The sequence below is a fragment of the Python bivittatus genome, unplaced genomic scaffold, assembly GCF_059951505.1.
Source record: "Python bivittatus isolate LINGU-HERP-01145 unplaced genomic scaffold, Pbiv_v1 ctg000330_np1212, whole genome shotgun sequence".
NCBI classification, from domain to species: domain Eukaryota; kingdom Metazoa; phylum Chordata; class Lepidosauria; order Squamata; family Pythonidae; genus Python; species Python bivittatus.
Genome location: NW_028277058.1, coordinates 51821631 through 51845347, shown reverse-complemented (window position 1 = coordinate 51845347; position 23717 = coordinate 51821631). Strand labels below are relative to the sequence as shown.

Here is a 23717-nt window from a genome sequence, read left to right as displayed (position 1 = left end):
TATTATCTATCCGTCGTTTATTTATACACACATTTGTATAAATGTTGTATAACCCTTTTGGATTTTAGATGGCTTATAATCATGCAAATGCAATTGCATTTTATTAATAACTAGGTTGCAGCAGGAACGGAGTTTGAGATATTTCAAGCACCATGTTGTATTGCTGAACATTGTTCTCACGAGCTTTCTTCTGTACTATTTTTACCTTTTACAGGCTAAATTAAAGTCACACATCCAGAATCCCAGTGCACCTGAACTGATTCACTTTCTGTTTACTCCCCTTAATATGGTAAGTCTGAAATATTATTTGATATCTAGGGACTCGGTTTATTTGTCTGAGTGCTTCAAAGCCTAACCCACTGTGAATTTGCAGTGGTGAAAGCAGAGGGTGTGTGTCATGGAAATAAAAAGTATCATCTGTTCTAAAAACCTTAATAGTATTTTAGACAACTTTACCCACCCAATTCCATCGATTCCATCTGGCCCAGAGTAGCCAAACAAGAAGGAATTAGAACTAGATTCCAAAGCTCAGAATGCGTGTTTAAGCTACAGAGTATGCCAGGGCAAGGATCTTGTTCCTTTTTAAAATATACATGAATAAGAACTCCAGAAGGACTGAGACCACTTTGCATACATTTCTAAAGGAAAACCAGGAGGCTTTTTCTGAATGGTATCTCACCCTATTAGGCAGGGTTCCTCAACCTTGGCCACTTTAAGACGGGTGGACTTCAACTCCCCTTGCTGGCTGGGGTATTCTGGAAGTTGAAGTCCACCCGTCTTAAAGTGGCCAAGGTTGAGGAACCCTGCTATAAGGGATTCTGCTATACTTGCATGAAAGACAGAGAAACGGTAAGAACTACCCAAGAATTAGGGAAAATAAGAAGCTGCTATCTATTAAGACAGTTCATAGGCCCATCTAGGTTGGTTTCATTTACTTGATCTTTCAAGTAACAGCCCTTGCCCGTCTTATTTGGAGATACCAGGGACTGAATCTATGTCCTTGTGCACTGAAATATGGCTCATCTCCATAGGAACATGTTGTTAATCCTCCCCAGTTGTCTCTGCTAAGTAACAGGGCATGTTAACCTGCTCTATTCTCACCGCACATCACTACCAGCTCTACTGTACAAGCAATCACATCATCTCAGTCTGCATTTATTGCTTCTCATAGGTGGTACAAGCCACAGGAGGTCCTGAGCTTGCTAACACAGTGCTCAGCCCCCTTTTGACAAAAGACACCATAGAGTTCTTACGCTGCATTGTCACCAGTGAGGAAGGACAACTCTGGGTATCTCTAGGTAATGCATGGACCAAGGCCAGGTAACATTTTTATAGAGTTGAATGTAATATATCTGAACTGTGTTAAACTTCATGGGCATGTCTTCCACTTTATTTTTTTTTCCACCAATGTGCACATACAGTGTAAATCCAAGAAAATCATTTTATTTTGTATTGTCAAAGGCTTTCACGGCCAGAGTATGATGGCTGATGTGGGTCTTCCGGGCTGTGTGGCCGTGCTCTGGAAGTTTTGTTTCCTAACGTTTTGCTGACATCTTCAGAGGACAGGAGCACAGACAGGAGCAGTTCTCTCTGTGCCCAGGATGATGTGACCCTAGTGGGTATTTATAGAGATCGGGGGGGGTGCCTGCGGGGGGGGGGTTGTGGGTTAACAAGTGGCTGCTTGTTTTGGTGATCAGCATATGTGTGTATCTTCCTGTTAGGCAGGGTTTTTTCTGTTGAGGTGTTAATGAGTGGCTGCTGCTGTGATTAGCATGTTCATTGTGTGAATTGTTCACGTGTCCTGGTGGTTGAATGTGAAAGGGTCACATCATCCTGAGCACAGAGAGAACTGCTCCTGTCTGTGCTCCTGCTCTCTGAAGATGCCGGCCACAGATGCTGGCGAAACGTTAGGAATCAAAACTTCCAGAACACGGCCATACAGCCCAGAAGACCCACATCAGCCATCATTTTATTTTCTTTGTTTTCTTAATTCGATTATGAATGCCTCAGTTTCCCTTTTTTTTTCCTCTGATGCAGGAATTCAGAAGCCTCTTGGCAAGGCCCCTCAGTATGAGGAGGCTCCTTATATTTTGCCATTGTTGGTTAACTGATCCGATAAATCAATAGACATTTTGAGCAGATCCTCACAACTTTCATAATTAAGAATGAATCTGGCTGGCTGAGGAGTGACACAAATCAATGATCATAATTGCAGGATTCTGAGCCTGCATTAAAACATACCCAGACAGATGTGTATATGTATAATTATAGCCACTAATAAATTTTGAAATGATTGAGGGTGTTGTAAATAGATCCATTCTTGACACTGATGATTACAAGAGACATATGCAAGAATGTATGGAGTGGTTTTCTGTACAGGAAAAAAGAGAAATTGAGATTTTAGCAAAAGCATGACATAAGAAGGAATTTCTACCGTAATTCTTAGTTCATGCCAACAGTAGGCAGGCTGTTTCTGCATGATGCTTTTTAAGAACTCCATTGTAACACTGACCGTATGCTTGCCAAATTACATCCCTGAGTGGGGAAGGCATGTGGTTCTGTGGAGAAAACTGTCCTTGATACAGAGAGATCCTGTGGAAATCCTCATTAGGGAAGGATGGGCAGACTGTCCCAACCTCTACCCTCCAAATACATTGGGGCTGCATCTTCCAGAATTCCAAGCTAGCATGGCCTTTGGAGTTTTGGGAGTTGCAGTCCCAACCCATCTGTTGGAGACAATGTTGGGGAAGATCTCGGTGAAGGATCCCCACACAGAAGTGGGTTGTTGAAGGGAGAATATCAGTAGCATTTAAAGATCTCAGTGTTTTGAGACCTTACCCCCCTTCAGACTGTGAGTCAATCTAAAAGGTACAAAGAAAGTCTTAGTGCCCTGACTTTCCTTGTCCCTCAAATTAGTACCTCTCAGTTCCTTTTGATTTACTGATTTTGAAATGGTGAGAATAAAAAGGTCAGAAATGAATTTCAGGGCACAGAAGATTTCCCCCTCCCTTTCCCTTTTCCTTTGTTGTTCTGGGTTGTGACATACTTGGTAACAATGTTCTCCTGTATGGGGATGATAGGAAATGTTGTTCTCCCAGGGGTTGCTGCCATTTCAATCTGACTTGAGAAGAATTTCAGTGTTGTGTTCAGCCCCCAATGTTCACTTCTAAGGTGACTCAGGGAAGTTTCATAATACCTTGAATAAAGAGAGGATGAAAGCTTTATTGAAGAAATGGTATTTGTCAGAATGAACTTGAAGGCCAGACATTTCCCCTATTGCCATCAAATGTGGCAACTACTCTTAAAAATACCTTCCCACCTTCCCATCCATGCTTGTAAATGAACAGGAGCCATGCCAACATTCAATTAATTCTGGCTTTTCCTAAGCCTAGTTGGCATTTGTCACATTGATTTATTTTTGAGAATAATGTTGTGAATGTGTATGTGTGTGTGTACAGCTAGAGAAAGAGACATATATGAATGATGCAGTATTTAATACCATTGAGCGATGGCATTTCTGTGCAGGGCCTCTGGTAATGGAAAGAAAATCTGGCTTTCTAATGCAGCAACATCAAGTAGCAAGAGCTGGTTGATCTCAGTGGAATATTTTTCACTTATTCCTGAAATAATTGTCTAACTGGAAGTTGTTGACATCTCATCTCATGGGAAGTACCAGTACAAGAAATGTGGAAGTATCACCCCATTTTTCATTTGGCTGTACAGATTTTCTTTTCCCATAAGTTGAGGGCAAACCTCAGCATGCATTCTCAACACATCCTTTATTTTTGCTTCAATGCATTCAAGCTCTGTTTCATTCCAAAGCATCCAATGATGTAGTACATCGGAGGTGCAGAGTTCTGTAATATTGGAAGACTTCAGTCACAGCAATGTCCTTGTTAAATTTCTTTCCATGCCAGTATTCAGCCTTCCCAACTCAGTGCTCTCCAAACACATTGGACTATAAGGCTAGGAAATTATGGGGCCTGTAGTTTCATGTATATCAGCACATTAGGTTGGAAAAAGCTGTTCGGACCTTGAGGGATGTTGTTGCCTGGTACATCTGTAACAAGGAGAAGGTGGAACCAGTCTCCTTTGTGTTTTCTTTCTTGCTTCCAGAATACTATTTGGGGCTACAGGCAGGCTGGAATTCATATGTCTCTACTCCTTCATGTATGTAAGAGAGCTTGAATCCAGAATTCCCCTACCTCTTAGTTAGAGATCCCTGCAGACAATAGGATGAGTGGAGTTGCCTTCTCCAGACTGGTGTTCTCCAGATCTGTTGGGTTAATGCTCCCTCCACGCCCAACCAGCATGACCATTCATGGCTGGAAATGACAGGAGCTATAGTCCAACACGTTTGGAGAGTATCAAGTAAGGGAAGGCTGTCATCATGAAAAGAGAAGAATCCTCTGTATAATGTAATGTGTGTATGGATTGGTGCTTTGCAATCCAATTGTCACTTCACCCCGCTAGTGTAGAGTTTTTAAATTATGATGTTGCCTTCCTCCTGAATGCAGAGCTGAGTGGCCCAAAGACCAGTTCATCCCACCCTACGTGCCACGATTCAGGAATGGCTGGGAACCTCCTTTGCTGAGCTTCATGGGAGCTCCAAAAGAGCAAGAGCTCAACCAGTTAGCCGAGTCTGTGGCCAATGTGGCGGAGCAGCAGAGGAAGCAAGAGATGAAAAGATTGTCAACTGAGGTATGGAAAGTAATATGCTTTGTGTTCCACAGTCCAACTGCAGAATGGGCTTATGTGAAGGACTGGCAAGTTAGCATCTGTGCTCACCATGGTGCTTGCAGAACCCCTGGATGGCATCTATGGAATCCCAAAATTATATAAAGTTTTGGAAGGCCACCAAACCTTGCAGGCCTTCATGTTTGCAATCTCATAAGATTTCTGGCAAGAATGCTGAACTATCATGAGATTTTGGTCATTAAAAAAGCAAACTACTTCTCTGTGTTCAGAATCTCACCCCAGCACATGAGATTGTACAATGGCATCTGTCACCTGAAAAGGCTACCAGTACATGGCTTGTCTTATGAATCCCATGAAACCATTGCATGATAGTTTATGGGAGCCTTCTGCAGCCTGGCCCCTTCTAGATGGACAACTGTTCTGAGCACATTGAGGATTTGAGACTTAACAAATGTGGTGTGCCTGGAGGCACCAAGCTGAGAAGCCTGGTTTATGACTAAAATCAAACATAAATATTACTACCTCCTTCAGAGGGAATAGGGCAGTTATTTTTGACAGGGTGAGAAAAGGAATTTAAATTCAGTCTGACAGGTAGAACACCATGTTATCATTTCCCTGCTTTAGTTATTTCTTCTCCCTTTGGTGGGAAGAAGGTGTATTTTTGTTTGTTGAATCCCAGACTTATTTATTTGTGTGTTAAGGCCAATTAAGTGACCTTGGCTGATCTGAAGTCAAGCCAGGTCAGTCCTGATTGGTATTGGGTGGGGTGGGGTGGCAGAGATCTGGGAAACGCAGGGCTGTAAGACAGACTGAAGTTTAAAAAATATTCCCAAATAAGACAAACATAAACCAAGAAAACTTCATGGATGCATCCATATGGTTATCAGGGTTTGAACTGAATTGGAAGACAATTTCACTTTTTTACGTGTGTCAGAAAAGCATTTTTATTCCAAACTCTAATCAGGGTAAGACCCCTGGTGGCCCATCCCACCTACAAAATATTTCCTTTAAAAAAAAACCCAGACTTCTGATGTGACATTTCAGTTGAAAGAATGAAACCTTCTTTCATTAAATAAGAAGAAATATATTTTTTTTTTAAATAAGAAAAATAAGAAAAAATAAGAAATAATATATTTTTGAATAAGAAAAATAAATAATAAGAAATAATATTTTCAACTAAGAAAAAAATAAAAATTCAACTTCTCCTTCTGTCTCTTTGGCAGCTAGTGCCCCGTGTGTCCACCATGATCTTATATGCACTCCATAGTCTACTTATCTAAACCGCTTGGTTATGCTCAGATTCTTCCTGATGAAGTTTTTGATCTCTTTCCACCCATAAGCACAGCAGGGTTTGAAATGGGTTGAAGGAATAACCTAAGTACATTATTATTTATTTAAGAGTAATGTTTGCTATATAAATAGGTAAATTATTCTGAACGTTAAAAGAACCATTCTTGTTCAAGCTGCATGATTGTGACACTAACGATTCATAGGCAGTAACATTTAGGTAGATATTGGTTTTAGTGAGAAGGTTACCAAAGTTTCTGTTGGTGAGGAACAAATCATTAGAGTTCCATTCAGTTTAAGAACAGCTCCAGCAAGCAAGGAAGACAACTTGTAGTCCCTTCCTTCCTTCCTTCCTTCCTTCCTTCCTTCCTTCCTTCCTTCCTTCCTTCCTTCCTTCCTTCCTTCCTTCCAATGGGCAGGAAGCAAATTGTTCTTAATTTCCGTCACTGAGGGTAGGCTCTACCAAATTGCTTTGCGTTACGGTTTTGCTACCACAGATGATGAGTAATGCTGATTAGTAAGATGCAAAGATAACAAGCAGCTCGATGCAGTTTAACACAGTGCCATCAAGCAGTAGAATATATTTTCAGTATCTTAGTTAATACAAGCTCAGATCTTCTGTTAAGGCAGAAGCAAGGTTTCCTGAACATCCCTCCCCAACCCCCCAAAAAAAAACAATTTCCAGAAATTTGCTAGGTTTCATAGTGTTTTTATTAGAAACCTTTGCAGTTATATCACGATGGAGAAGGTCTGTTACTGTCATGGTAGGAAAGGGACCTGAACAACCAGAGTTCAAGAGCTCCTAATTCAGATGCATGCAGGGATTTTCCAACACTTGAACCAACTTACTTCTCCCTGCTTCCCTAAGAGGCGGTTGGGCATAGCCACCATTCTTCCCATCCAGAATCTATATTTGTCTGTGAATATCTGGGAGGTGCTCGAATGGGAGAAGCAAATGAACACAAATAACTTTAATCAGACCCCACTCATAGTGTAATAAAGTGCAATAACAGATTGTAACCCATCTTGATCAATAATGGCAGAAAAATACCAACACAAAAGTTTTCTATCCTTTCTTTTTTATTTTTTGATTGAAGTCTCATGTGTACCATGACTGAATGGCAGAAAAATATCAATGTATTCTAACTCAGAGTATTACTTCCAAAATGCCTTGTTCCTACCAAGAAAAGGGATTCTCCTTCCTTTTTATTTCAGAAAAAAAAGCATCCTTGGTTGAATTAGCACATGCATACTGCTGCCATGGTTACACTGCCTAACCCACAGAACTAAGCATTGACTTCATATCTAGGAAATTCTGGTTCCTGAAGATTATTCCTAGCTTAATCTCTGCTAAGCTCCATTGTGTTTTTGTCCCTGTCATTTGAGAAGATGTCTTGTTTGAGCCTTACCATATCAAAATATAAACTGGACTCGAGAAGTTCTGTTGCAGTGACTTAGGGTCATTTTATGGTTTGGGGTCTCTGGAGTGTGTCCATTCCTCCGTTCACAAGGCTAGCTGATCAGTTCATGGAGCTTAACTGTAGCAACCTGTGTGACAGGTAGATCCAATGAGGTCAGATAATTTGGCTACTCAGATCTTCATCCCCTTCTCGAGGAGATCATAGCTCAGTGCTAAAACACGTGCTTGCATGCAAAAAGACCCCAGATTCAAAACAATACTGCCAGAGTGAAGAGTACCATCACCAACCCCCTAGCACTCATAATTTGTTCCCCTCTGCTTAAAGAGAAAAAGGATCTTCTTCTCCTTCTCTTTCTCCCACCTCCCTCTTTCTTGCTTACTTCATGTCATTTTGGAAAAGAATTAAAAGATTTATTTCTCTGTTCTGTAGTAGATTTCAAATTTTCTTCAGAGCTAGATGGGCTGGAGGCTCCAGTGCTCTGTGAAACATCTGAAAAATGTCAGATACAAACAGAAGGACCTATTTGTTTAATTCCTGCATGAAATTGAATGAAGGACAATTGTTTAAGGAGCTGCTTGTTCTGTTTCTCCCAACCCCCCTTACTAAACCAATCAGCAGCCCCTATTTCCTTTTCACAGCCATTGCCATCCAAAACCTTCATTCAGCTGTGGGTCCAAAAGTTGGCCTCTTGAAGAACTCAAAAAGACATTGGCATTTGAACTGGCTGCCAGTCTGTTTCTGGGTGAAATACAAAGCACTGGTTGTTATTTGGGCTGCCCAGTCCTCCAGGTTCAGTCTTCAGAAGGCCTTTCCATGGGCATGGGGGCACTCTGCAGGCCCTTAAAGCAGGTCTATATTTTCCCATAAACATGCTGAACATTAAGGTATTGTAGATAGGTACCGAAGTTGCGTTCCAATTAGTACATTAATTAATTGCTATTAGTTCATTCAATAGCCTATGGAATGCATTTTGGTTCAGACTGAGAGAATGCCTTTCTATGTTTCCCCTTAACACCATTTGCAGATGTTCCTCTACAGTTACCCCTTGTCTTACAGTCCCTGTGGGTCAAGAAAGCTCCTTTAACATAACCCCAGTTCTTCAGAATGCATACCGTGTCAAATTGGGACCTTGACTCCTTTTGAAAAAAGGCCTAAAAAATATGGTGTAAAACAGTTTTTGAAGATTTAAATGCCTTAGTTTTAGTTGCCCCAGGTTTTAATTTTGTTTTCAATTTTTTATTTTAAATATTATTTTATTTTAAGTTGCAGAAAGATCTTGGCAGCCGGTGGTATAATGTGTTTAATAATAAATGGGATTGCCCGTCAGGATAATATAACAGAAATCAAACTCCCATGCTGATGTGAATGGTGTGAGAATGTGTGTGGGGTCATCCAACTAGCTATTTTGGAAACAGGATACAGGTTTTTTTTTTAAAAAAAAATGGCCTTCAGATTATATGTGATGTATGTCAAATATGTGAGATTATTTTGATCTATAAGCCACCTTTCCTTCTCTAGGACATGTGTTCAGGAGTAGATGATTTCATGTGGTATTGCCCACATGTTTGTAAGCTTTCATGAATTTATAACTCACCAATTTCCAGCTTGCATTTCCTGGAATGAAAGGAGCTGGGATTCTCATTCCATGTGTGAGAGCATCTGCACGGCAGCTTTTCCTTGTTAAATTTCCATGCCGCTCCATGTTGAAAAATGGTGGTGTGCTCAGCTTTTCAGGTTGCAACAGTATTGCAGTGGTTCTGTTGAAGATGTAGAGAATGGCTGTTCATGATTTGCAATGAAAGATCTACGGCAGACTTTATGTGACCAACAACCAATCTTTCTTGCTTTTCTTTCTTTCAGCATTCCGGTATCTCAGATTATCCTCCATCTGAAGGGTATGCATTCAGTAACACAGCTTACAAAAGAGGGCCTCTGCCGGACCAGGGGGCAGCTGTGGCTGCTTTTAAGCAAAGTGTTAGCCGACATGTAGATAGGTAACTTTACATGGATGTCATGTGTATAGTTATGGAGAACTGTCCCAGCTGGTGGCTTCTAGGATGGAGGTGGCATTCTCTTTATTATCTGTTACTCTTCACTGGCCATAGGAGTAGAGTTCCCTCTCTCTGCTGGAACTAAAACCTCTTTTTTTTTCTTTTTTACTCTGCTTTCTCTAAGTGCTGCTGACAAATTCTCTTTAAACACACTGTTATCAATAAAGAGAGATAACAGAAATGAATTGTAAACTCTGAATCGGAGCTTGGAATTTTTTCCCACTTACAAACAAGCAGTTCCCTTGTCCATGGCCAAGGTCAACATGGAGATGGCCATTTTCTCTGTGGGTTTACTGTTCACTTTTGCCAAAGGAGATACAGAAGAGAGATGCTCACTGCAGCTCTCCGTACAAAATCAGCTTCCATGCTGCTAAACCAAATGGAGACAGGACCAAGGTCCCTGGATTTTCCAGGTCTTAGAACAGCCAACAACAAGATTTTTCTCTGCCTTATTAATTAGCAAGCAAATTTCTGGGTCTGATGGTAAGAATATATGTAGCTCAGGGTTGAACTGTTGGGCTCTTGCCTTTCTTGGGCTTAACTGTTTTCCTGTAGACATATAAACCCCATCAGCATACCATTTAAAAGATACAACGATAAACAGGAAACAGCATCAGATAAACCATCAGGGAAGAAACACTAGCCTAATCAAGGAATCATCAAGAAGGAAGCCACGTCCCAAACAAGATTGGCAGAGCAAGCTACTATATATAAACAACCAGCAAAGTTCACTCTCCCTCACACTAATGATGTTATCTAGCTTGATAACAAAGCATCTGCACGAAAACAACCAAGCTCAGATAACACCCAGAATCCAACAAATTTCTGGGTGCCTGGTGGCACATGAGCCCCTAATTCATGGCTAGATTACATGGTTCTGTTGTACTGTATGACTTGTCCCATCTTCAGCCTTTGCACCCCAGTGCTTAAAAAGCCTAGAACAGTGTTGTCCAAACTTGGCCACTTTAAGATGAGTGGACTTCAACTCCCAGAATTCCCCAGCCAGCATGGCTGGCTGGGGAATTCTGGGAGTTGAAGTCCACTCATCTTAAAGTGGCCAAGTTTGGACAACACTGGCCTAGAACCTTAGAGTCAAGACTGTATTTTCCTTCTTGTAGACCAGTAAAGGGGTCTGTTGGGGAATTGGGGGCAGGGAGAAATTATACCTTTAAAAAATGGAATGCCACAATGGTCAGGTAGGGAACTAGATCAAATGATCTGAAGGCAGCTGTCTTAAATCTAACTATCCATCTTAGCAAGATGGTTTTATAGTGATCTGTTTGTTTGTTTGTTTGTTTGTTTGTTTGTTTAGAGGTTTGATACGCAATGCACTGCCTTAACAGTGCTGGGAAACTTAGAAAGATAAACGCAATAATGAACACTGCTTTGATTAAGCAATGCCACCTATTGGGACCCCGGAAGTGCACCTTCTCTAGCAGTGCCTGCCCTCTGGAACAAGGTTCACCTTGAGATCCAGATAGCTCCCATCCCAAAGGCACTCCAGATGGCTGTAAACACCTGGCTCTTCTCCCAGATGTTGGGTTAGGATGTTTGGACCCCCTTGTGGGTATATGACATGTTTGTTTGGTTGACTGGTTCTACCATCTAGTTCTTGTTATACGTTCTTTTTTATTTTCTATTTGTTGTTTTATTTTTATGCTGTGAGCCACCCAGAGTCAACTGGAGTTGGGCAGTGCCCAAGTCAAGTCAATAAGCAGTAATTTTTCCCAAAATGAGAAATAGAAAATATTAAAAATGAAAACAATAAACATTAACTTTAAAACACTGAAACGATATCCCCCCCCCCAAAAAAAAGAAAGCAAAGTCGAATGCTGATATCAAATACTTCTAAGACAAGGCCAGTAAGAGGGAAATGTGGGTCTGGGGCAGACTACATGAACATAGACATTTCTGTAAGAAGTTTAAGCACAAGGTATTACAATTCATTGAGAGTCAGTTTGGTGTAGTAGTTAAGGTATCAGGCTAGAAACTGGGAGACCATGAGTTCTAGTCCCGCCTTACACACAAAGCCAGCTGGGTGACCTTGGGCCAGTCACTCTCTGTCAGCCCTAGGAAGGAGGCAATGGCAAACCACTTCCGAAATCTTGCCAAGAAACTGCAAGGACTTGTCCAGGCAGTTGCCAGGAGTTAACACTCCTGATTGAAGGCACCAAAAACAATTATAATTGTTTTATAACGTTTGGTTTGAAGGCACCAAAAACAATTATACTTCATTACTGTCCATTGTCATTCATTATAAGTTTTGTTTATTAAAGCACCCGCTTGGATAAATTTCAGTCCTTGAATCCCTAGGAGTTGTCAAATTAGAGTATAGGTTACATTACATTCTGTGTTATAATGTAATGCTTGATGAGCTGGCCACTGTTGACATCACAGCAACCATGTCAAAACTACATTGGAATTTTTATTTTATGTAGCCATCTTCTTTTTCCACTGAGTTCTACCCAGATAATCAAGTAGCTGCCATTTCTGCAATTTTATATCCTTCAAATATATTGAAATTACCATGCCATCTGGAAATTTTGGAAATTGTAGTCCCAACATAACCAGAAGGCATCGTGTACCTTGTGTTTAGATGGCATGGTCAGCTTCTCCTTTGGCAAAAGGAAATACTCATGTAATGCAAAGTTGTTCAGTGATCATATCACATGAGTTTCAAGGACGACATGTAAAATAATGATTTTTAAGAGCACAACAGTGAACGTGTAAAATGTTCCAGGATTTCTGATTGGTTAAGCCCTTGGGCTCATAGTACATGTCCTTCTTGCCTCGTCAAAGTGGGCTCTTTACGTTCAGCATCTGTGTATCCTCAACCACATCTTTTTAAATCTCAGTGATTTGAACCTCATTTATCTAAATGGTTTGGGATCAAGAACGCAGAGTATATAAATTGCCAAAAGGTTGGAAAAACAGTGATGCAACTGCACGGGTTTATGTGAACCATTGCTTTGGAGCTGAAGCATCATGCGTTTTGGATAATTGAGGGTCAGTCAGTGGTAATTCTGTGGTGTCCTTCTTCTCTTCTCTTTAAATAAGTTGCGACAGTTCTCCACAGCTAATCGAATACTAGGTAGTTATTCAAGTGCCCAAAATGGGAGTTCAAGATCAATGGTTTAAAATATTTAAATACAAAACAAAAAACAAAAAATTGTCTTTGTGATAGGATTACTTATATTGTTGTATTCTGTTTCTAGTCGTGTAACAGCTTTCCTTTATGGTGGTCTTGTAATCTAGTTACAAGGGCATAGCTTATCATTTTTCAGCTTTTTAATACTTGCAGATACTAAAACTTCAAGCCTGAGGTCATTTATAGCTAAGAATATAAATCAAAATAGAGTGTGCTAAACTTGGAAAACAAAAGTAGAATGCCTTCAGTAGATAGATAGACGGACATAATTTTTTTTCAAGCCAAGGTCCTAAAAAAACGTGCAGCTAATTATAGTTAATGGGTTACCTCCCATGCATTTATCATCTTTTTCTTTCTATCATATTATAAAATATAAATCGGTGACAACTCTTTAAAGGGTTTCCCTGGGTCACACCTAAAGATTTATGAGGCCACGTGTAGCTATGAAGCCCCAGGCTGTTCTTTAATTTCTAACTAATCTCCTTCCCTGATGTCATAAATCTGTTGTAGTAAAAGAAACTTCTGTACATTGGCCTCAGCTTACTTTTGTGATCTGGATCAAAGGGTGAAACTCTTGGTGGAACTTGTGCTTTGCATGCCAGAGATCTTGGGTTCAGTCCTTGGCTGAGAAAAACTCAACTGAGAGGCTGGAAAGAGATAGGACAACAGTGAACTAATGGGCCATTGGCCTGATTTCAGAATAAGGCATATTGTGTTTGTTTTTTCCCTGGTGGAACTCTGTCCTGTGTTAGTACAGTATGTAATATACATCTCCTCATGCATGCATGCGTATTGACTTCACTGAATCTGTGGGAAATTATATTGCAAAAAACCACATCATCATTTACAAAGATACCATCTTTAATCTAGCTATTAAGAGTCACATTCTGTAGAGTGTTGTTGTGATAGCTTTGCCATGTTGTCTAGCCCTAAGGTTTGGGGAAGGAGGAGCTGTCACTGTATCGCGCACACACATGCACACAGAGGGAGACAATTTTCTCTGGGTAAGGAGCCACAATTTTCTCCCCTGATCACAATTTTGTCCCCAGGGGCAGGGGGGATACAGATGGCATTACTCGAAGCCTGTCATTGGGGGGAATCATTTCTGGGGTATTTGGGGACTGTGGGGGACTTTAGGATGGAAATGAGAATAGGACGTGACCAGAAAGCAAGCTGTTCCCATTTCCACCTTTAGAAGTTGACTGAATTTCAGTGGCAGGATTTCAGCCACTTGGGGGATTGGGCGAGATACGTTCAGGGTGGGAATGGATGCAGTTTCCCTCCCAGGTGCCTTCCATTTCCACCATTCTTGCTGTTTATTAGTAAGTTATAATAAAAACAAGAATTGTGCTGCTAAAAATCAGAAATGTTGCTGCCATATTTGACAGGAACATCTTATGATGGTAAGATGCTGGATTTGGCCTCTGGGCTACAGATTACTCACTTCTGGACTGAGTAAGGACCAAAACTCTATGAAGCCAAAGCTGTGACAACCCTTTGTGGGTGTTTCACATATATGGCCTTGAAAGAAACACTGTTTGTGAAAATACACTTAACCTGATTTCTGCATTAATCATAAATTCACCAAGCAGGCATGGTTTACCCTGACTTTAAAAACCCTAAACAAGATTAAAACTTACCAAGCTTAGTACCAAGTGTGAATCCAACTGCTACGTCTTTAACTGACCTGATTGTGTTGAGTGAACACAGCCATACAAATAGATACAGAAGCTGCCAACTGGTGAGGTCTGTGTCATAATTGAAGGTTTACCCCTTTTGTATGTATGTGCAACAATGCATGCACAAAAGAGGCAGGGCTTCACTCATGACACCATCACCACCATCTTCCAGATGTTGACACCCCGCTCCCTGCAGAAGACATCTCCCCAAAACATAGATGCCAAATTATCACCAAGTAATAACAACCTCCCTTCACCTCAGTTCCTAAATCAGAAGATCCGACTTAACGTTTTTCAAAACTATGAAGTCAAAATCATGACAAGTGTCTGCTTAGCTTGTAGATAATATGAAATATTTGTAAATCCTTTAGATGCTTCTTTATGCTTGTTTAAATATTAGAATTAAGGGCAATACAGTTTCCCACAGGTTCAGGTATATAATGCCCACGCTGAGTTGAGACCTGCTCATCTTGTACCCCACGCTGTAGAGAAGGCGTGAGCATTTATATATTTATAATAGCTGCCCAGAGTCACGTACGTGAGATGGGCAGCTATATAAATTGAAGAAATAAATAAAATCAAGCACGTTGTGAAAGATGTGAGCAGAATTGATATTTGCAACTGCCTCAATGGGGAGTAGCGCTGTTGACCAGAGGCAGCATTCCGCTATTGTGAGGGATCTCAAATTTGATTGATTGATTGATTAAATTTATATAGCTGGTAGTGTGAGGCCCAAGAACAACAAAGAAACAGTCCAGTCAAGTACAGTTCTTTTATTTGCTTACGCCTTATAGACAGAATCTTGCCAAATTAAATCTATACTACAGCAACTAGTGGATATACCCTGGGAGATTCGAGGGAGGGGCTGTCCCGCATCTCTTTCTCTTCTCACGTTCCCCTTGAGGACTGTGCTGCCTCTTGCCTCCTCCCCCCTCCTAAAATGCACCCCCTCCTTCCTGGTAGCCTTGATCTCCCACATCACTCCTCCTCGTAGCTACATTCCCTCACAGGTAGTAAGTCCTGAGCTAATTATAGTCAATGACAGGCAGAGCTGGCTTCTCTCCTTTTTTGGGCTGTGCTTACCTGCAGGACAGCCGGATAACATTTGGCCTATTTGTTTTTGTAGAAATTATGAAGCGCATAAAACCCCAACCAAGAAATACGCCAAAACGAAGTATGACTTCGTGGGAAGAAACCAGAGTGAGCTTTCTGTTCTGAAGGATGACATTTTAGAGGTAACGGCGCTTCCTTAGACAGACACACGCCCACATGTATACCCGTTTCTCTGCTGCCACACTTTGAATAAGCTTCTTTACCCGAAGCCATAAAGTTTGTTGAATAATCCTAGTGACCACATCAGCTGGGCCGGAACCAAGCAACCCGTGCTATATAACTCAGCACACCTGGTGAATTCAGCCAATGTGTGAAATCTGTAACTTTGATATCAAGAAGGCAGTTCACCAAATAGTCTGCAAAGTCGTCCATCTCTGTTTGTTTCTAACTATTTACAAGAGCTTTCGGACCCTGAAAGTATATTACTTGTGCAAAAGGAAGCCAATACTTCCATGAAGGAATGGATCCTTTCTACAGGATCATTTCCCTTTCCTTTGCAATCATGTCCTCCTTCCCAGAGACCCTTATTCTATACAGGTAATAGAGTAGTCACTCTGGAAGTGAAACATCTCTGTCAGAATCCCTTTAATTTAGCTGGCCTGTTCTTTAAATGGGTCTATGGAGTTAAGCCAGTTTATTGTGACAATGTTTGTTCTTTTTCCAGATTCTTGATGACAGAAAGCAGTGGTGGAAAGTCCAGAATGCAAATGGATTAACTGGATTTGTGCCAAATAACATCTTGGAGCCTCTCAGAACTCCAGAAGGTGTCTGTACAGAACCAGCTTATACACACACTATACAGGTATCTCCAGTTCTTTTAAACAAAGAATATCAGGAGCACATCGGCAGGACTTTGTCCTCAGAGCGGGCCGTGAATCTGAATTGCCTATGAGAAACATAAGAGAGTCTAGGTATGAAGCCCTATAGAATGATAGCCTAGGAAATGCAGGCAAAGAGAACAGGCTGGGGCTCCAGATACTCTGGTGGTCTGAGTTTGAGCTCTGTATGACAGAGATACAAATTAGGTCAAGTCAAATGGACACTTTTGTGGAAGCGAGATAGGGAGAGCCCAACATGGAAGTTCTAAAAGAGGATTGAAGAACCTCTGGTTCTGTAGAAGTTGAATTACAATTACTGTCATTCATTATCATTAGCTAGGCTGATTTCAGCTGATGGGAGTCCCACCTAATAATATCTGGAGAGCCACAGGTTCTCCCTGCCTACATTAAGCAGTTGGCCATTTTTCAGAGGCTCCTTTTATTTAACTTGTTTATTTATGAAATTGATACATTGCCTTAATCCAGTCAGAGCTTCAGTTCCCTGTGCAGAGGGTTTCTAGGTTTCCTAAGAAGCTTGTCAAATAGCCCTTCTGTTTAATCTGGCAACAGCAGAATGATGAGCAAGAGGAACATCAGAAAAATCAAGTCAAACTGCTGTTAAAAGACATCTTAGAACATACGAAATACATTCATTTAATTTTTAATAAATCCAGCATTGTTTCTCCAGCAACACGAAGCAGAGTCTGCTCTTTTGATGTTTCCTTTTTATTGCTGACGTTTGTAGTTTTGTTACCATTCTTTGGATTCTAATTAAGTTTATGCTTTTTTTATTTAAATGCTTGTCATATCTTGATAGTTATTGATGCCAAAGAAGGAATTTGAATTATTTAAGGTAGGGGGTTTCCTTTTCGTCCAAACTGTCCCTATTCAATTCCCTCAAGTTTCTTTTGGATGTGTGAAACAGTTTCTGCTGCGCTTTGCATGTGTGTGGATTGCTAACTTTTCTATTGGCTTGGAATTCTCTACAAAGGTATGTACAATGTTTGAACTTTTGGATCAAAGGCCCATGATAGTGTGCGGCTCTATCAAAACACATATATCATCATCGTTCTTTTAATTGTTTAGTATGTTGAGATGAAGTGGCTTGATTTTGTTAGTACTCGGAACACAAGCAAGCTATCGGTCTATTTCATTTTAAAAGTTCAGATCAACTAGGAAAATGGAACCAGTTCTACTGGAACACCTGAACTGATTTGAATCAGACTTTGATTTAGCTCTTTAAAATACATCTATGCACAGAAGGAAGATGGTGGAGGCACTGTTTTTCTTTTTCTTTTTTTTAATTTTGGTTTTTATGGTTTTTATTGTGTTTTATTGCTGTTGTGAGCCACCCAGAGTTGTGTTTTTTGAAGATGGGCAGCCATGTAAGTCTTTTAAATAAATTCATTGATTGGAACTGATTTGCTGCATGGAACATTCACACAACCTAAATAGAAGCCAGGTAGGAGGAAGGTAAGGAAAGGAATTTCAAGCCAATAACTTTGAGCCATTTATTTACCACTTTGGTATCATTTATATTTCTAGAAGCCTAAAAGGGAAATATTGTTCACAAGATTTAAGTTTGCCATACTTGTTGGGTGAGCTGGAAAAAGCAAACATCCCTTTTTCAAGAAAAACTGTAATCTCATTCTCCATCTGTTAACCATCCAATCTTTCCTTGAAACTGCAGGGTTTTTGCAATTGTATTTTGGGGCTACTTGATGCTGAGCCAAAAGTAGAATTTTTGATCAGAGATTGAAAGCATTCATTATGTAATACTCATTATTCAAAGATAGTGATCATGTTTTTGACTTATTCAAATCATTGAACAGCATTACAGACCATTGAAAATGCTGGAAACCTTACAAATAATCGGTTTCAAGAGAATTGTTCCCCTGATCTCTGAAAAGTCAATAGTGATAAACCAAGAAAGTAAATCTAGTTTTGGTATAAAAAATGCACTGTGTTTTTTTCATTATTTTAATGGCTGTGAAATGGGAAGATTGTAACCATTTTTATTCGTTTTGTATGCTAGGCTTTCTACTCATCAGGAGTCATGAAGTCAGGTACTTAGGAAAACTGACAATTTAAAAGATCCCAATAATAGTTTAAAAATCACAAGAACATCAAATGAGAGAAGAAAGTGAAAGGGCTTAGCTGACAGACATCAGTAGTAGCAGAAAATAAACTCAGTCTTCAGCTAGCTTGTTGAGGGTTCCTGTGGAGTCAACATGCCTCTGTCAGTAGAAGAAAACTCAAGAGATCTGTCTTCAGTGGACTGAGACTTCTGCAGCCAGGAAGGAGCCACCACAAAAAGGCCCCAGTGCTTGTAACTGGCAGCCTGTCTTAAAATGCTGAGACATATTTATCATACATGACTTATATGGGAAGTGATGTGCAGTTGGGTTTACCCTATTCTGAGCTTTGATTTCTTAATTAACAGCCATTTGGGAAGGCTGAGAAACAGCTATGAGAAAGGTACTGTTTCAATGTTGCCATTTATTTTCCTGCATCTTCTGGAGGACCATCTTCATCATGGGATGGCACCTCCTTCTGGAGCTAGCAGGTCAGGTCTAATTTGAATGGCCTCTCCTTGTGAAAAAGCTGACCTTCTATCTACACTGCTGATGTCTGGTGAATAGAGACTTTGGGTCTGACACAACCTCCTAAGAGCTTGGATGGATGGATGGATGGATGGATGGATGGATGGATGGATGGAAGGAAGGAAGGAAGGAAGGAAGGAAGGAAGGAAGGAAGGAAGGAAGGAAGGAAGGAAGGAAGGAAGGAAGGACACAACCTCCTAAGAGCTTGGATGGATGGATGGATGGATGGATGGATGGATGGAAGGAAGGAAGGAAGGAAGGAAGGAAGGAAGGAAGGAAGGAAGGAAGGAAGGAAGGAAGGAAGGAAGGAAATCTATTCTCATCTTCTATTTTCTCCTGTCTGCCTTCCTTTATCATGTGCATTATATCAGGGACAATGATGAGAGTGGTGGGGTGATTCCCATGTTGGGATTACTCTGCCATTGGAATGAAAACAGAAAGCTAATCTGGGCAGGTTTTTCCAATGGCAGAAAACGTGCAGATTAGGTGATTGGCATAGCAACAGCCCTGTGTTGGAAGTCTTGTAGAGCTGGTAGTTGTATGCCAGTGCCAGACATCAGTCAGAGGCTTACCAATGGTGGGAAGTGAATAGGTGGCTGAGATGCCATGTTCTAGATGTACTTGCTTCTCTCTCATTGGAGGGCAGGTGAGGTGCTATGCAATCATGCCTCATAGCTGTAGTGGTGTTAGTAAGCAGTGGCACAGAGGATGGCATACTGCAAGGGCAACAAATCTAAAAAAAAGTGTGAGGGGAGCAGTTCTCTAAAAGGTACCAAACCAGAAGCAGGGCCTAAATGAAGAGAAGACCCAGCGTGATGTAATGGTTCAAGAATTGTACTACTACTGGAAAAAGCTAGGTTCAGTCCACTTTCAGTCACAGAAACCCACTCAGGACCTGTCGCTCTCTGCTCAGCCTACCCAAGCTTTATTCCATACAGTTCTGTGGGGTAGGCTTGGCTGACTGGTCCCAGATTACCCAATAAGCTTCCACAGCTAAAGGTTACTTGAACCAGGTGTCTCCTGTCTCATTCTAACACCTTAACCACTGCACCACAGTGACACTCAGAACAGAACATTACATCAGCCAAGCAGATAACAACTGTGGGGAGTTCTTCAGTTCCCAAATTATCTATTTTCTACAATGTTCAGATTGTTCCTGGGCCTGACCCTTCCCCTATTCCTGAAAGCAAATTAAATTATCTTGTTCATAGAGCCCAGGCATTTCCTTTGACCTGATTCTTCTTGGAAGCAAGAGGAATATTTACATGGGGTGGACGTACCTTATGCACACTGTTCTTCTTTGGATGGGCTCTTGGAATTTAGGAAAGGAATTTAGGAATTTTGTCCCCTTTCCAGGTAATTCGAAGAAGTATAAGGATTCTAAGGATTCCATTTCATGTGGAAAATGGTTGAAAAAAATACATCATCGAAGTCTATGTGGCTTTGGAGAAACAGTCCCCATGGACATTGTGGGCATTCACACAGGAAGGCCACAGCTAAAGCAACCTTCCAGGGAAGCTCCAATGGAGAAGATGTGCAAAATTATAATGTGGGAATCTATGCATCTGTTCACTAAGCATCACAGGGTAGACAAATAGGCACTGTGCTGGGTGCTTTTGATAGGCACATCTTTCAGGAAGTAACAGTAACGATGTCTGTCTGTTGTAGGCGGCTGTTTTTCTCAGATTCTGCTTTGACAAGATGGTGTGTGCCTTTCAGGGAGACATCCATTTCCCTCAGCTGTTTTTCTTCCTGTGAGGAGGAGAAAATGGGAATTTTCTTAGCATGAATTTCTATTTTTTCAATCACCTGGATGATAATGGACTCTTTTTCCTAAATTCATCCCCCTGACATTTAGGGGTTTTGTTTGGGCTGTATACATGGGGAGGGTGGTGTCTGGAATTTTTCCCCATATTTTTCCTTTCTTTATTATTTATTTTACCTTATATTCTACCCATTAATTTGTCTGTCTTCATTGCAATTTCACTTTTATTCACTCCTACAATCTGGTTTGAGAAGCAGGACAGAATGTTCTCCTGGAGAAAGAGGAGGCCACATCTCAAGGTGCAGAATGCTTCATGGTGAAAAGAATATAAATATAGAGCCTTCCTGTGGAATTAGTTTCCTGGTTTGGTCGGCTAGTAGGCTGATATGGATGCTCTGCCAAAGGTCATCAACAATTGTTATCAGTGCTGTCTCTGTACTGTGCCCCAGTCTGAAACCCAATTGAAATGAGTCCAGATAATCCATTTCCTCCAGGATCCTCTGGAGTTGCAACACAACTACCTTCTCAACAACTTCCCCTTTTAAGAATAAGACTGGATAAAAGTTGTCCAGAATTGTTAGGTCCAACTATGGCTTCTTGAAGAGGGTGTGCCCCATCACCTCCTTCAGGGCAGGAGGAACCACCTTCTCTCTCAAAGAAGTTGAAACCTTTGCATGGAACCAAGGCTATGTCATCTCTTGGGCACCCTGAATGATCAGGAGGGACATGGATCTAATAAACCAAGTCTATGTCATCTCTTGGGCACCCTGAATGATCAGGAGGGACATGGATCTAATAAACCAAGTCTTTGTCGTCTCTTGGGCACCCTGAATGATCAGGAGGGACATGGATCTAATAAACCAAGTCTATGTCATCTCTTGGGCACCCTGAATGATCAGGAGGGACATGGATCTAATAAACCAAGTCTTTGTCATCTCTTGGGCACCCTGAATGATCAGGAGGGACATGGATCTAATAAACCAAGTCTATGTCATCTCTTGGGCACCCTGAATGATCAGGAGGGACATGGATCTAATAAACCAAGTCTATGTCATCTCTTGGGCACCCTGAATGATCAGGAGGGACATGGATCTAATAAACCAAGTCTATGTCATCTCTTGGGCACCCTGAATGATCAGGAGGGACATGGATCTAATAAACAGGTGGCCAGGCTCACATTCTAAAGGATCCTGTCCACTTTAGTTTGTACCTTGGACTTCCTGGGTCAAGGATATTTAGATTTTTAAAGAATAATGCTCTGAATTATGTCTGAGAACATGGTTACTATTTTTAAACCCAGTTTATGGGATAACAGAGGTAGCTGGAGCCTATTGATGGGTTATAATACAGGATCCTGGGCATGGGGAGTATCCATAGTTTGTTGAGAGCACATCAGGTGGTTTTGTGTGGGTGAAAATAAGCCTTCTAAGCCAAAATAAGCCTCCTGGTGAAAAATTGGTTGTGACTGAGATATAAATTTTGACAAGGCCCAACATTTTGGCTCCCTCCTCAACATTTCCAGGCAACACTACATGTCTATTAAAAGCAGAGAATTTGAAAATACATCCAGGAGATTTATGCAGAAATGATTTAAAAACCAGGTCAGCATCCTCATGCTGTGATCCATAAATTAAAGTCACAAATGCATTGTCTACAGCTGAGAGCCAGCCTGTGTCTTCCTTGTTCTGTGTGCCTGATTGATGTGTGAAGGGAGCCATGTTGGAACATTCTCAGATCTCTGCAGTGTTGATCTGTTTAAGTTGGATACTCCCTTCTTTTTTGCAGTTTGTCACATATTGACTCTCTATTTCCTGCCTTAGCGTAGCCATAATTATGAATTTGGATTTGTAGGAGGCATTCTCATTGGAAAAGACTCAAAACCTTAATGTGAAAACAATGCCCTCTGAATCTTCCCCGTTTATATCTTTGCCTCATTCCCCAAAAATACTCTGGACTAGGAGTGGGTCATTCTTATAGTCATTTGCAAAAAAAAAAAAAAGTTATTCATAGTTAAAATTTGCTAAAATCATTGCTTTGATCTTAAAATATCTGATAAATAACCTAAAATGCCTATTATTTTAGGAAGGCATGTTCTAGAAGTTGATCTTAACAAATGAAGTTAAGAATTGGGTCCATCTCTGAAATACTAAGGAAATCTGTTCCTGGCCAAGAACTGGCTGGGAAATCATCTGGGATCTCCACATGTGCCAAAGAGTATTCCTCAAAAAGTTAAGAATTTAATAGATGCACATTTCCTCCCATCTCATCACAATCTGCCTTCTCCACAGTAGATGGCATAAACTGGATCCTGCCAGGGAAGCAACAGGAACTGAGTTCCTTTCTTTGTTCTTCTTCCCCTGAAGACAGAAACAAGGAACAGGTGCCAAAGTTACAGTGAAATGCTCCAGTTTTTTTCCTTTGCTCTAAATCCTTTCCATTGATGGGTAATTAGAGATAGGAAGTGAGTGGGGGAGGAGAAAGATTCTGTTCTTTTCTTCTCTTAAAATGCAAGATCAGCATTCCTTATTTACAAAACCATTACAAAGGATTGTCATGAATGAGCAGACTGCATCACTGTATAATTAATGTTAGCAGGACGAAAAGAGAGGACCATCGTGGCTAGTTCCTGAGCATTTGTATAGCTTGCAAGCAGAGTTTTGCCAGTATAGAACTCTGAAATCTGACATTTTACTAGGAGCTGTGACTGACTGGATCCTGAACCAGTGAAATGGAGGATTTAGTCAGTCCTTCCCTACGGTGGCCACCAAAGGTTTAAATTAAGAGAATTCTGCTAGTGTGCTACAGTGCTGGCTTTCAGACATCCTTCAGCATAATGTCAAATATTATCTGCAAGAGATGACTTCAAATTTTTGGTAAAAGGTACTGGTTCCTTCTTTGTCTCCTGCCTGAGAGGGACAAAGAAAAGTGCTAGAAGGACCAAAATGTTAGTTTCAGAGATTGAGTTTCCAAGCCTACTTTTGGGTCTAGTTGCACTCACTGTGCTTCAGCCCTTTCCAAGAAGTGGTCCCAACAGATTACTTTTGAAGGAATGTGGCTCTCAACAGAAAAAGTCTGTCAACCTCTTATCTATATGGCAGTAGGCCAAAATGGGTCAGGTGTTGGCCCCTAATGTT

General features: G+C 40.9%; 1 protein-coding gene across 3 annotated transcripts in view; it reads left to right on the top strand.

Annotated features, from left to right (window-relative positions):
• The window catches only part of EPS8 (EGFR pathway substrate 8, signaling adaptor), a 130844-nt gene that overhangs the window by 98703 nt on the left and 8424 nt on the right, over nt 1-23717 (top strand). For 2 of the 3 annotated variants that reach the window (XM_088141313.1, XM_088141312.1), the window contains 6 exons: nt 215-289; nt 1172-1320; nt 4518-4701; nt 9267-9400; nt 15411-15519; nt 16062-16199. In XM_088141313.1, the coding sequence (XP_087997439.1) occupies nt 215-289; nt 1172-1320; nt 4518-4701; nt 9267-9400; nt 15411-15519; nt 16062-16199 (789 nt within the window). The remainder of the gene's footprint in view (nt 1-214; nt 290-1171; nt 1321-4517; nt 4702-9266; nt 9401-15410; nt 15520-16061; nt 16200-23717) is intronic. The other variant, XM_088141314.1, reaches the window with a different exon arrangement.